General features: G+C 40.4%; 1 protein-coding gene across 1 annotated transcript in view; it reads right to left on the reverse strand.

Annotated features, from left to right (window-relative positions):
- Positions 1-578: 578 nt before the first annotated feature.
- Positions 579-14782, reverse strand: part of lpin2 (lipin 2) — a 185197-nt gene continuing 170993 nt past the window's right edge. Inside the window, exons 17-20 of the mRNA XM_070893051.1 lie at positions 9869-10021; positions 6494-6608; positions 6148-6251; positions 579-2397 (exon numbers count right to left, since the gene is read on the reverse strand). Coding sequence (XP_070749152.1) covers positions 2253-2397; positions 6148-6251; positions 6494-6608; positions 9869-10021 — 517 coding nt within the window. The 3' untranslated portion in view covers positions 579-2252. The remainder of the gene's footprint in view (positions 2398-6147; positions 6252-6493; positions 6609-9868; positions 10022-14782) is intronic.

Below are 14782 nucleotides of genomic sequence, written 5' to 3' on the forward strand. Positions count from 1 at the left end.
CCTGCCCAAGCAATAGTTCTTCATACATGATCAAAGTGTTAGCAGGCATTTGACTGTGCTGGCATCACAACCAAACCAGATCCTGTCTTCGCCCAATATCCATGTGTGTACTTTCCAGCAAGAGATACTGGAACATTGCTTATTTTCTCTTCCTCTCCCTGCCCATAACTTAGGGACACCATATGGTTCACACTGCTGCTCTAACTAAGATCAGCTGGTACCTTATCTGTATGGTACTTATCCTTGATTTCTCTCACCAGCCGATAAGATAGACTACAGATCTATTCTCAGGCCTCTGCCAACACAACCAGTGTACAGCAGTGAAGAGTCGAGAAGAGCAGCAATAACTTCCTTCCAGTGAGAGTCTTACTCAGTGCCTCATGGCATGACAAAAATAAAATAAAGTGTACACACAATGTAGAAAATTAAAGGTGTGACCAACATCCTCCCACTATATAGATACAGCATCAGAGTAATAACACCCTTTGCAGTTTCAATCCACTCTATGAAATAATTTATCTACACATATAGTTTGATGATGGAACACTCCAAACCACACAAAATATGACTAATGAAGGTTTCTGATGTCATCTTTATTTATTCCATGGTTCTATGGTAAAATGTTCATAGCAAGAATATAGTATGTGCATGCACACATACATACAAACTCAAACATTATATTGAAGATTGTGTTAAATACAGGGTATGACTGGTTCACAATCTGGCATATAATACTGATACATTTACTGATACTTCTTACAATCACTGCAATCCAAGCTGGACAAAGCAACTGTGCTGTGGTTATCCTAAATGACCACAGAAACAATAAGAAGTCAAATCTCAATACATTAGACCTTCTCTTGATAATTAGTGGGCAAATCATATCCATGGTCAGAAACAAAATACCAAATAATCATCAACATAAAAGGTTGAGCATATCATTTCTTAAACGGTTAAAACATCTATACTGAGAAAAGAAAAATGCATTTAACTTACTACCTTATCAAAAATGTATATAGGAGTTTGAGAACATTCTGCAAGCCCTTATTGGGATTTTAAACTGGTTCTTATAAAAAGGCTCCATAGAACTTATAGGATGTTCAATCAAATCTCCCATATAATGTCTTGGTATGGGTGACTAAAATACATGTTCACAATTTCTCTCCTTTTGAAAATACTTCCAGCACAAATAGTTTAAAGTGATTAAAGAACAGTTGGAATAAGAAATCATGATTATTTCTGCCATTTCCCATTCACCAGTATATTACATCAATTTTAAGTACTTTAAAGAATGTATAAGTAATTATCTTTCTTCATAATTCTGTGTTCTCATAACACACTAATCTACATCTTTCATAGAAAGAATGAACTTGCTGTAGTAATGTGCAATGCCCTAATGTAAAATCCTTCATGTACCTCTTTTGTAACAGGGCTGATTAACACTACTAAATTTTATCAACTGAAGGCATTCATGAGAGGATAGACAAAAAAAATGGCAACAGGTCATTAAATACAACAAAAATGTTTTGAGTGGCCCGACTACACAATAGTCAATAGTCTGCAATAAATGTCAGGTTGCAATCAGAACCTTTTTTCGCCCATACCGAGTGATCTGCTACCATATATCCAATTTATAGGAAGAAAGTGCCATTTGATTGATACATTCTTTTATGATTGAAAACAAATTCTAGATTGGCATTTATTTGCACTATAGGTGAAGCAGCATCAAATAGCACGAGGTGTTGTGATATGAATCGGGTCATTGCTACAGAATGTGACTGGACTTTAAGTCATTCTAGGCTCCATTATATTCAACAGGTTCTGGGCCCATTTTCATGGTATTAAAAAAGACTGTTACTCTTATAATACATTGAGTTAACCCTTTAATCCAAGCCAAGCTATTTTGTTTTTGTTAAAAACAGTTACTAGAAGTAGCAACTGTAAAGATGAGTGCAGAGGGCTAATATTATGTGCAATGTCCTCATGTAAGGACACAGTTCATGATCAAAATCACTGATTTTCCTTCTGCAATCAAGGAGGTAAAATGAACACTAGGCTATATTCCTGAGAAAATTCTGCTGGTAGTAACTGTGTCAACTTGTGTAAACGTCATGCTTCGACAACAATAGAATTAGTACATAAAATAAACAGAAATGATTATCTTCATTAATCTGTACCTGAATCAGACTCTTTAAAAAAAAATGTATAAACAGTACTGGGAATATCTTTGATAGTTCAACCACTAGCAAAATCTATTTTAGTTCTTCCATACTGATACTCGGCAGCAAGTCTCGCCAGTAGTTGAAGTGGCTGTATTCTGGATAAACGAAAGCTGAACACTGTTCTTGACTGAGCAAAGGGAAGACATGTTCAACCAGTTCACTCAGCCTAATGTACCTAAAAGATGGGAAAAAGACTGAAATTAGAGGGGAGTTAGTTCATCTTGAATAAGTAGCTAAATGTTTCTGTGGAAAGCCAGATTAAAAAAAAAACATCTATTACCATCTCCATAAATGCCATTGCAATTAGTTGGAATTGAAAAGCAAAATAAAAGTGTCCCAGGGATGAAAATCATGTTGAATGTAATGGAGATATATAGGATTTCAGTTATAGGTCAACTGAAGAAAAATAATTACCTATAACCTTGAATGATAAACAAAGTGCTTTTCTTTTTTACTCTGGGACTTACATCAAGTTGTTGATCTATCCTTCCTTTTCCTCATTACCTTCCCCAATTTTCTCTCATTCTTCTCCTCCTGGAAGAGGTTGTAGCTTCACTTCTTCACCTTACTCAAGTGCTTATTCATATGTAAGCTGAAGCAGAGACCCTCCAGACTACTTTTTCCATGGTGGCTTGGCAAGAGTGGGGAGGGGGGGCGGAAACAGCAAAATGGGAGGTTCAACACTGTCCTCATTAACATACACACACACACATTTTCCAGCAAGTGTCACAGGATAATGATTACTAGCATGACTCATGGTTGAACACTTAACTTCCTAGCTTGGAGCCACTGGACAAACTGACTGCCCAAGCTGCGATCAGCTCTCTCAGTACAGACCAAGCACTAAATTTGGGATCTTCCTGGTTTGTTTATTTCAGTATCACAGCATGCAATGCATTTATTTGCTATGGGATCACATGAATTTTCCTTCCACTTGCAATTTCTTTTGACTTACCAATCACCAGCAGATGACACGTCTCAGACCTCTGCCAATATCCGTCTGAAAGTGGCTGCTAGGAAATGTATGTGAACAGACCAACTCTACTCTCTCTGATTTTTCTCCTTTGCCTATGGCATAGGACCTTATCTCTATACTTGGAATCATAGAAGTTTACAGCACAGAAGGAGACTATTCGACCTATTGTAGCTGTGCCAGCTGAAAAAGAGCTATCCAGCCTAATCCCATTTTCTAGCTCTTGGCCCGTAGCCTTCCAGGTTACAGCACTTCAAGTGCATATTCAAGTACTTTTTAAATGCAATGAGGGTTTCTGCCTTTATCAATAAGTTCTATTTATTCACTATCTATGCCTCTCAATTTTATACACCTCAATTAAATCTCCCCTCAACCTCCTCTGTTCCAAAGAAAACAGTACCAGCCTACCCAATCTTTCCTCATAGCTAAAATTCTCCAGTCCTGGCACGATCTTCACAAATCTCTGTACCCTCTCTAGTGCAATCACATCTTTCCTGTAATGTGATGACGAGAACTGTATGCAGTACTCTAGCTGTGGCCTAGTGTTTTATACAGTTCAAGCATAACCTTACTGCTCTTATATTCTACGTCTTGGCTAATAAAGGAAAGTATCCTGTATGTCTTAACAACCATCTTATATACCTGCCCTGTTAGCTTCAGGGATCTGTGAATATGCACTCAAAGATCTCTCTTGTTCTCTACACTTCTCAGTATCCTACCATTTATTGTGTATTCCCTTGTTAGCACTCCCCAGTCCCTCTCAATCACATCACAGCACAGAGGAGATTAAAATGCAGTGCGTCAATCACATGCTTGAACCTTCATCCCACAGTTTATCTAATGTGTATTCCAAAATACATTGTAGATTCTGAATAAACACAAACTGATCAAGCACAAGAATGTAAACAGTTCTTGCTCAATTCCATGATATATAATTTCTGAATGAAGCCAAACATTACTTGATAAATGCACTATGTATTTATCAAGAATACAATCAATATTTGCCAGTATGTGACATTTCTGTCGTGCTGCTCACAGGATTTTGGAGGATGCACTTTTTTTTTTAAATATAGGGATAGAAATGTTATAGCTTTTAACATGTTTTATTATGCTGCTAAAGTGTAGATGTGCGCCCTCTTGAGACTACAGTCTTACAGATGTTAAGTAAACACTGAATGAGTTCATATACAGGGCAATTAAGAGGCTGGAGACATTGCAGCTGATTTTTTTTGGGAGAATTTCTCTATGTTCCATGTAGTGCCTTTATTTCTTTGTACTAATTTCCCCAAATGTGACACAGCTATTTACATTAGAAAGTGTGCAAGACATTTAAAGCGTTCACATGCGATGGACAGGATTGTGCATATACATATATCTCATAAGGAATGAGAGATTACAATTCTTTATAAATAAATGGGGGTCGATATTCAGGTGCACCAGAAAGCTGGCACACCCGAGTTTTAGAGTGGTACTTAACGTTGGAACTCCTGGTACGGTAAGTAGATCCATTTTTAGGACTTTGACATTTTTTTTGAAGTCCTACAGGAAATGGATCATAATGGGGCAGACCTTGGATTAAAAGCCAGGCTGACTGGCTGAAATTGGGTCAGTCGGGGCCTCCACCACTACCACTATATTCGGCTGGACCAGCGGCCTGGCACCCAAGTGGGGTGCCAGGCTGCCCGGCTGAATGGGTGGGGCGGGGGTAGCATTTTGCCAGCCGATCGGCAAGTTGGCCAGCAAAAATTTTTCCATTGCAGCCCCAGCAGCAAAACAACCTGCCGGGAGCACCGGTTGGTGGGGAATCGACGAGTTCAGCTGAAAATCGCTGGCAAGTATTTTTTTTATTGCTCAGCATTGGCGGTACTACTACTTGGATGGGATGGGGTCCAGGCTGAGAAATCCCCGACCTGAATTTAGGTTGGGTCGGCCAGTTCACCCTAAAGCGGTGGCCATTTGATTTTTAGGAATAGCCTCCGCAAACGGGCATTAATGGGTCTCTTTGAATCCTGAATTTTGGCTCAGTGGATTGTTGTGATATTGGTCAGAGTAGATATGATTTGTGGGGAATTACTTGGTTTGTGAGGACTTGGAAGGGGTGTTTGTGTAATTAAATGGGTGGCAAAAGTGAGTACTGAGAAAGTATTGAGAATTTGGCGGTAGTCATAAAAGGGGAGTGAGGTTCAGCAAGGTATTCAGGGATGGAGAAAGTAAAGTGACTGGATTTAAAAAGGGTCAGCCAATGACAAAACAATTGGACAAAAATACATAATTTGTATCACAGTTACACTTACAAAAAGTCCATATTATAGAAAGACCTTTAGTATATTTCTGGTTGATTTCCTGTGACGTTTTTTTAAGGAAATCAGAGAATATGTTATTTTAAATGGAGCTGGTGTGGGATTGCTTATGGTAAATGAGGGCGATGGTCCGGATTTTTCAGTCAGCAGTGAAGGAGTTACATTTGCCATTCACCTCACTGAAAGTTACACACAAAGTTTTTGAGAGCTTTAGAGTGGAGACTTGCTCCAATCTGGTGTTTGATCCAGCACAGCACCCTCTACAGGGCATCTGTGACATGTGATTATAGCAGCAAATTGAAGAACACAGTGGAGGCCTCATGGAGAAAACATTTTAGAAGTGTACATCCTGGGAGCTGTGGTGCGTCAGCATATTCAGCTCATAAGAATGTAAAATTACTTAAAAATGCGGGCAAGGGGGTTGCAAGGAAAGAAGTCTAGAATGTACATAGGAATCATGGCTGTGAGGACCAAATAATACAGACCACCACCCTCTCTTCCTCTCCCCTCCCCCCCCTCCCCCCCACCCCCCAAAAAAAGTTTCATTAGCAAGAGTTAGTAACAATGACTATTTACTACTAGATTAGATAATTTTAGGCATAATGAACCTTGTTTTGAGAGTCTCACGAATTCTATTAATCAGAGTACTTACGAAGATTTATTGCCCTTGGTTTGCTCCTGTATCAGTTCACCTTTTGGATTTACTGTAAAGATTCTGTAGTCTGGGACTCCAACTTGCTTGTAGGCACAAACATCCTGAAAAAGAAATATGAAAGACAAGAAAGCAGGTATGAAATTTTGCACACTCTGGTCAATACACAGTACTCCAAAGTCTAAAATTACTAAACCACTGCTAATTAATTACAAGACTGAGGGGAAAAAAATCCATATTTTTACCTTATGTTTAATAATTTTGTATTTTACCTTAAAAATACGCAATAAGCACCATTCAGTCTTTAGAATAAAAGGTAGGAATTAGTCTGTTACCGGCTACTTACATTAGGTCGGTTCCCAAAAGCAGCGTAGAAAGGCTGGTTGTAAAGACTAAATAGATTTTTGATGTCATTTAAACATTCAATCTTAAATTTTTCTGGTTTCTTCTCTATTACCTCCCTGCAAAAAAATAGCAGGTACAATGTCAGGCAAACAAATACATGACTAGATAACGCATTGTTTTATCTGAAATGTGAACTATTCAACAATACATCTTTAAAATATGTAGATGTTGCTAAATTATTTCCCATTGTTCACTTTCCACCAGTAATCTTCCCTAGCCTCTGAATATAGCAAACAGCAAAATACAATACTTTGATACAGCACCTTATAGTTACAAACAGCATTGCCTTATTTCTGTTATGGTATTACTAGCAGCATAAACAAAGGCAGAGAGAGATTGGTCTTTGCTCCTACTTATGAAAGACCAGTTCCCCTAATGTTTAGCCATGATTATGGCCTTGATTCTTGCCTTCAGCAGAATGAAACTCCAGCTGTCCATGACAGACAGTTGAAGTTTTTTTCCTTTATTTTCAAATTTTGTCAAGTTAATTCAAATCAAGGAAATACAAGGCCATTGCATTCTACACATATGCAATATAATTCTACTTTTAAAAGATTGTGGATGTACAGCAACTGTGCATGTAGTTTTGTAGTGCTGGTTTTAGAGTTAACTTCTGTGGTTACCAGGCCAGATACCACGCAACTTGACATTTTGAAATTAGTTTCTTTAAATATTTAGTAAAAGGTGGTCAGTTTTGAAATTGTAAAAATTTATGGTGTCAAGAATTTTTAATTTAAGCAATATGTTAAGCATAAAACTGAAGTATCTAGCTTATAAAGCGCTTTGCCAACAGACCCACGCTAGTGGAACTTAACCTCCTCTACTATAATGCAAAATTGTCTAGTGACCATCCTCTGGGGTATCTTTGGAGTCAGGGTGGCTCCAAGATGATTAAGCCTGAGAACAGAAATTTAGAACCACTGTAGCAGACTCAGTAATCCAATACCTAAAAAAAGATTACAGCTCCTTGGTACTCCAGTAGTATTAGGCAGTCCCTTGTATCGAGGATGACCTGCTTCCACACCAAAAAGGGATGAGTTTCAATGAGGGACCCGACATTCCAGGTCCTGCACTACATATTGAAGAGTGGAAGATGCCTGTGCATGGATTCTTTTAATGTGGGATGGCCACTGCACACCAGCCACCACACTGGCTTGACAGAGCTAGGTCTTGATCCAGTGGCAAGGGTTAAGCAAGACGACTGGAGACCAAGCTATGCTGTATGGACCTAGTGCACGCACACACTCCTATTGTCCATAGATCGCAGTGTGGACTGGCCCGTGCTGCTCCATGTGTGGGAAGGGATTCACTCAATCATCCTACCTGCTGACACACCAGCGAGTTCAAACTGGGGAGAGACCATTCACCTGCTCCATGTGTGTGAAGAGATTCACAAAGTTATCCAACCTGCTGACACAACAGTGAGTTCACACTGGGGAAGAGACCGTTCACCTGAGTGTGGGAAGGGATTCATTCGGTCATCCGACCTTCTAAAACACCAGCAAGTTCACACTGGGGAGAGACCATTCAGCTGCTCAGTGTGTGGGAAGGGATTAATTCGGTCATCCAACCTGCTGAGACAGCAGCGAGTTCACAGGTGCCTGCAGGGGCTGGATTCTGCTGTTATTCACATCCCTACGGAATCGTGTTCATTATGGTAGTTGCCGATTGTTTCTGCTGATGTTAATAACCCTTTAACTAGGCTGGAGTTTAATATTTTGATATTTCAAATAATAGTGTCGATATTTGATGTCTCAAAGATAAAAAGGAGACTAATTGATGTCCTGTTATTAACTGCTCTAAGGGAGTAAAGTATAAGGTAGACAGACAGATGGTCACCAAAGGGATACTGAAGGTAGTGGATTGATTGGACACGTAAAGTGGTTCAGATTACAAGGACTTATCAGTATTAGGAGGTTGTGAGGAGTCGGGAGTTCCTCCACCTCAAGGTAGGGATTGTAATATATCGCCTATTGACAGATTGTATGTAAAACTCGCTTATAAATGATTGTATGTAAAACTCGCTTATAAATGATAGGAAATGGCCGTATAACAAAATTAAAACTTTACATATTCAGTACATTTAAGGGAACGAAGGGCAGAGTTGACAACACCTACTAATAAATCTCCAAGGACAGTAGGGAGCAAGCTGTCTGGAAACAGATAGGATAATAGTATTGTAGCAACATTTAACTCATGGGAAAGGGATAGTTTGCTGAACTCATGGGAAAGAGATCGTTTTGTCTGATAAGAAACCAGGTGCAGAACTAGCCATGGGAAACCAAGACAAGGTTGAACAACATGCCATGGGAAACCAAGGCAAGGTTAACACTGTAGAACAACACATCCCAGAAAGCGGAGATGCTATGGGAGATGGAGAGGTTGAGAAACCACTCAGCAGCTAGTCTGATAAGGGTCAACGAATCAATGACGTTCCACTGGTAAGCTGTAGGCCAACCGGTGGTCATAGAAGGAGGGTTGCACACCTCAAAAACTGTATAACTGTGCATGTAGAACCCTTGTACTTTGAAGGTTCATTCGTGAACTCTTCCCCTGCATATACTTGAAAAAAGATCGGTTGAACCAAGGTTTCGTCTGAGTGATTCCGTGGTCGCTATACGGGCGGGTGTCGACTCCTTATTTCAGGGGGTCCACTTTGAAGAGAAGTCTTCTTTTTACCCCAACAGCTCCATTTTTGATTGGGGCAGAGGAGCGGAGAGAGATTGGGGCCCAGGAGTGTCGTGATTAGGGCCCAGGAGCAGTGAGGGCTCGGGGCCCAGAAGAGTTGAGGGCCCAGGGTACTCCAGTACACTGTTGATATCTGACCAGCCAGTCTTTGTTCTCGATCAGAATCTGATGAGGTAGGCCTGTCATTTAGTGAAAACCACTCTACCCACCCTGCAAACCAATGCCCTAGTGGGTAGAATGGTCCTAGCTACCAACATTCTGTGCTGCTAAGTTGCGTAGTTTTATCTGGTTAAACATCAGTATTACCCTGCGCACAACTGGGGTCCTAATTCATCAACTGACACCCAAGCTTTCTGGACTTGGGAGGTGTGATATGTCTCTACAGAAAACATCATTATTGGACAAAAACTTTAGTCCTTTCGTTAGTTTGGTTTGGAGCCTCAAACATGGTGATGGGTTTCTGGCCATTTCAGACATCTCCTGAACAATCCCCAACATTATATTTCAGCGACAGTGTTCTAACCAGCATCAAAAAGCTGTGCTTTGAAGAGTCAGTGAAAAAATATTTTGTCATGCGATTTGCAAAACAGTTCCAAACTCCTTACTTATGGAAGGTCCTGCCACATACCTATGAAGTGCTGAAAAAAGACTGCTCGGAGCCAGTAGTAAGGGTCCTCTGGGGAGGATAGTTCCTTTATCATTCACCCAGTGCAAATATCCCCTCGTCATGTCTGCCATACCAATGGCACGTGCTGAACAGTAGAGAAACTTGTAACCATTCCTTTAAGCAAACAGAGAACAGTAAACTGGTGCATAATTAACATATAGCTTTAGGTTACATTTAAGCCATCTAAATTTCTCAATTAATTCCTGTGCATCAAGGGTTACTTATTAGTTAGGTTGATTAATATAATTGTATATTTGATGTTGTTTCTATATTTTGTTCCTGACTAATGTCTATAATCTTGGCTCTCACGTGAAGAGTGATTATGTTACTGGAGCTACCAATGCCTGTGGATCTATATACAGCAAAAATTAGCACCTTCTGGAAAGAAGGGCAGAAAACAGAAAAACTTTAGCTGGCAGAAATGAGGCAAACAGTACTTGCATACACCCCATCTCCTGGTCAAGAGGAGTGCCAGATGGCTTGCTCTTAAGCTCCTGTACACAATGCTCAATTTGATTATAATGAGTTATGCAACAGCTATTCTTCAATTATTTTTCTTCCCTGCTGGAAAATCAAGAACTTCCCTCTGGGGAAATCACACCCACACTGCCTATATCTTGTTACTATTACAAAACTGTTATCTCCGAGTTAGATAATTAAAATGTTAATATTGTTTTATCTTGTAATTATGCAGTGTACAACATTTGACTCTGCTATTCATAACAATACCATTGACTATGACGCAAATTATTCAGATTTTTCTGGTGAACCAATCTAATTAGAAATACATCGGAAAATCCATATTAATACTAAATCTACATTTGTATTTACATACGTAATACAGATTGATTAGAAATGTACATACATAGCCATTACAGACATGATTCATTGCTTTAATAAGCAAATAATTAAAAAAGTTCTCCTGCAAATATATTTTATTTGGCAAACTCTGAGTAGATGCAGTTAAATCAAGAACAATGGCTTGCTTTCTTTTACAAATGTGAATGTATTTGTAAAGCTTCATTTCTTTGGTATTCCTCTCCTGGAAGAAAAAAAACTACCCTTGCAATTTTTCTTTCCTCTCCAAAGCTCTTGAGTTGCCTCCCGACAATTCCCTGTATTAATTTCCCCCATCAGGTTTCCAATTAGCATCAAAATGGCACCAACTAAAATGACAAACTTCATTCCTTTAAGTGCAACTATTATGCATTATGCTTTCTTGTCCTCATTATAGCCATTGACATGGTCAACACCATCTTCTGCCAATGCCTCTCCTCCATTCTCCACTTCCACTTGGTTTCACTTGTACCTATCTGATTGTAGCAAGGGCACCTACAGCAATGGTTCCTCTTCTCACCCATTACCTCCAGAGTTCAAGAAATTATCCTCGGCCCCCTTTTCTATCTGCTGCCCCATGGAGGCATCATTCACAGACATGGGGTCATCTTCCATGTACATACTGACAACACCCAACTCTATCATTCCACTACCTCGCGACACCACCACTGCCCCATGCGGTCAGACTGCTTAAAACAGAAGAAATAGGAACAGGAGTAGGCCATACGGCCCCTCGAGCCTGCTCCGCCATTTAATAAGATCATGGCTGATCTGATCATGGACTCAGCTCCACTTCCCCGCTCGCTCCCCATAACCCCTTATCGCTCAAGAAACTGTCTATTTCTGTCTTAAATTTATTCAATGTCCCAGCTTCCACAGCTCTCCAAGGCAGCAAATTCCACAGATTTACAACCCTAAGAAAGTCCTCCTCATCTGTTTTAAATGGGTGGCCCCTTATTCTAAGATCATGCCCTCTAGTTCTAGTCTCTCCCATCAGTGGAAACATCATCTCTGCATTAACCTTGTCAAGCCCCCTCATAATCTTATACATTTCGATAAGATCACCTCTCATTCTTCTGAACTCCAATGAGTAGAGGCCCAACCTACTCAACCTTTCCTCATAAGTCAACCCCCTCATCCCCAGAATCAACCTAGTGAACCTTCTCTGAACTGCCTCCAAAGCAAGTATATCCTTTCGTAAATATGGAAACCAAAACTGCACACAGTATTCCAGGTGTGGCCTCACCAATACCTAGTATAGCTGTAGCAAGACTTCCCTGCTTTTATACTCCATCCCCTTTGCAATAAAGGCCAAGATACCATTGGCCTTCCTGATCACTTGCTGTACCTGCATACTATCCTTTTTTGTGTTTCATGCACAAGTACCCCAGGTCCCGCTGTACTGCGGCACTTTGCAATCTTTCTCCATTTAAATAATAACTTGCTCTTTGATTTTTTTTCTGCCAAAGTGCACAGCCTCACACTTTCCAACATTATACTCCATCTGCCAAATTGTTGCCCATTCACTTAGCCTGTCTATGTCCTTTTACCACCCTAGGATGCAAGCCATCAGGTCCAGGGGATTTATCTGCCTTTAGTCCCATTATCTTACTGAGTATCACCTCCTTAGTGATTGTGATAAGTTTCTCCCCCCCTATAGCCCCTTGACTATCTACTGTTGGAATATTGTTAGTGTCCTCTACTGTAAAGACTGATACAAAATATTTGTTCAGAGTTTCTGCCATCCCCATGTTCCCCGTTACTAGTTCCCTGGTCTTGTCCTCTAAGGGACCAACATTTACTTTAGCCACTCTTTTCCTTTTATATACTTATAGAAACTCTTGCTATCTGTTTTTATATTTTGTGCTAATTTACTTTCATAGTCGATGTTCCCTTTCTTAATCATTTTTTTAGTTGTCCTTTGCTGGCCATTAAAAAAGTTTCCCAGTCTTCTGTCCTCCCAATAGTTTTGGCCACTTTGTGGCTTCTCCAACAACTAGTCTTGAACAAGCTACACTTTCCTCTACAGGTTTAAGGCTTCCATGTTGAGATACAACTCAAACCCTTTAAAGAAAAGAACAAACTTGCATTTATATAGCACCTTTCACGACCCCCGTACATCCCAAAGCACTTTAAAGCCAATGAGGTACTTTTTAATGCGTTTTTGATGTCACTGTTGTAATGTAGGTAACGCGGCAGCCCATTTGCACACAGCAGGGTCTCACAAACAACAATGTGATAATGACCAGATAATCTGTTTTTAATGCTGTTGATTGAGGCATAAATATTGGCCAGAATTCAGGAATAACTGCCCTGCTCTTCTTCAAAATAGTGCCATGGGATCTTTTACGTCCACCTGAGAGAGCAGACGGGATCTTGGTTTTACGTCGCATCCGCAAGATGGCACCTCCGACAGGACAGCACTCCACTGGAGTGTCAGCCTAGATTTTTGTGCTCAAGTCCCTGGAATGGGACTTGAACCCACAACCCTCTGACTCAGTGGTGAGGGTGCTACCAACTGAGCCACAGCTGACATTTTAAAGCAATCTGGTACACCAAAAAACAATAAAAAGTCTTCCACAGTTGAACAAAATCAAATGATGTATTTATTAATCTATTTCCCGCACTTCTGCTCACATCACTTCCCCTCCCTCCCAGAACCACAATTAAAGTTCCCCTTGTCCTCACCTTTCACTCCACCAGCCTCCATATTTTAATGGATTATCCTCCGCCATTTCTGCCACTTCCAGAATAATTCCACCACCAAACACATCTTCCCCTCCCCTTTCATCATTCCAAAGGAACCACTCCCTCCACGACACACTGGTCCACTCCTCAACCACCCCTTCTCCTTCCCACAGCACCTTCCCTTGCAAGCACAGGAAATGCCACACCTGCCCTTTCACCTCCTCTCTTCCCACTGCCCAGGGCCCCAAACACTCATTCCAGGTGAAACAGCGATTTACTCTTACTTCTTCCAATTTAGTATACCGTATTCGCTGTTCACGATGCGGGCTCCTCTTCATTGGGAAGACCAAACATAGATTAGGTGACCGCTTTGCAGAACACCTCCTTTCAGTCCGTAAGCGTGACCATGAACTTCCAGTCGCCTGTCACTTTAATTCTATGCTCCACTCCCACATCTCCATTCTCGGCCTCTTCCACTGTTCCAACGAAGCTCAATATAAGCTCGAGGAACATCTCATCTTTCGATTAAGCACTTTACAGTCTTCTCTGTAACGTGGAGTTCAACAATTTCAGACCATAATCTCTGCCCCTAGTTTTTTTCCCCCTCACATGGCAGCTGTTGATGATTCTGCCATTCCCATTTACACCTCATCTAGTCATCTTTTGTTTCTGAACTTGTCCCATTACCATCTCCTTTTGCCTTCCATCATCCCTTTTGTCATTTAATCTCTCCTGCCTTCCATCCCATCACAGACCTTCCCTCCGACCTTTCCCTGCCCCTACACTTGCTTAAAAATCTGTTACATCTCTTAACTTTTTTCAGTACTGACAAAGGGTCATCGATCTGAAACGTTAACTCTTTCTCTCTCCAGATGCTGCCTGACCTGCTGAGTATTTTCAGCATTCTCTGTATTTATTTCAAATTAATAATGTGATGGTGTCCTGAATCTCAACTAGATATCAGACAAATCCATCTGCAATTGCTAAGCCCTTTACCTTGTTATTTGTCGGATAAAGTAAGCAGTCTGTTAAGTGGTTTCTGCTTGTTTTGCAATCAGAACCTATTTGCAAATGAATAATGTCATGCCTTCCAAGGGATCTGAACGGCTATGGATATTGTCTGTTGGCATACATTTCAACTCAGCTACCAATTGCAGGAGGCAAAATTTAAAGTAACCAGCCACATTTCAGATCTTAAAAATATAGACTTCATGATTTGGTATATGATAGGTCTCCATATTTGTTACAGATATCACCATAGCTCATAGGAATGTGCAGGACCAGAAAGGTTATTACTCTCCATCAGCCATCAAATATCTTGACCAACCCTGAATCGCTTAACTAGTTTAT

The sequence above is a fragment of the Pristiophorus japonicus genome, chromosome 1 (assembly GCF_044704955.1).
Source record: "Pristiophorus japonicus isolate sPriJap1 chromosome 1, sPriJap1.hap1, whole genome shotgun sequence".
In the NCBI taxonomy this organism is placed as follows: Eukaryota; Metazoa; Chordata; class Chondrichthyes; family Pristiophoridae; genus Pristiophorus; species Pristiophorus japonicus.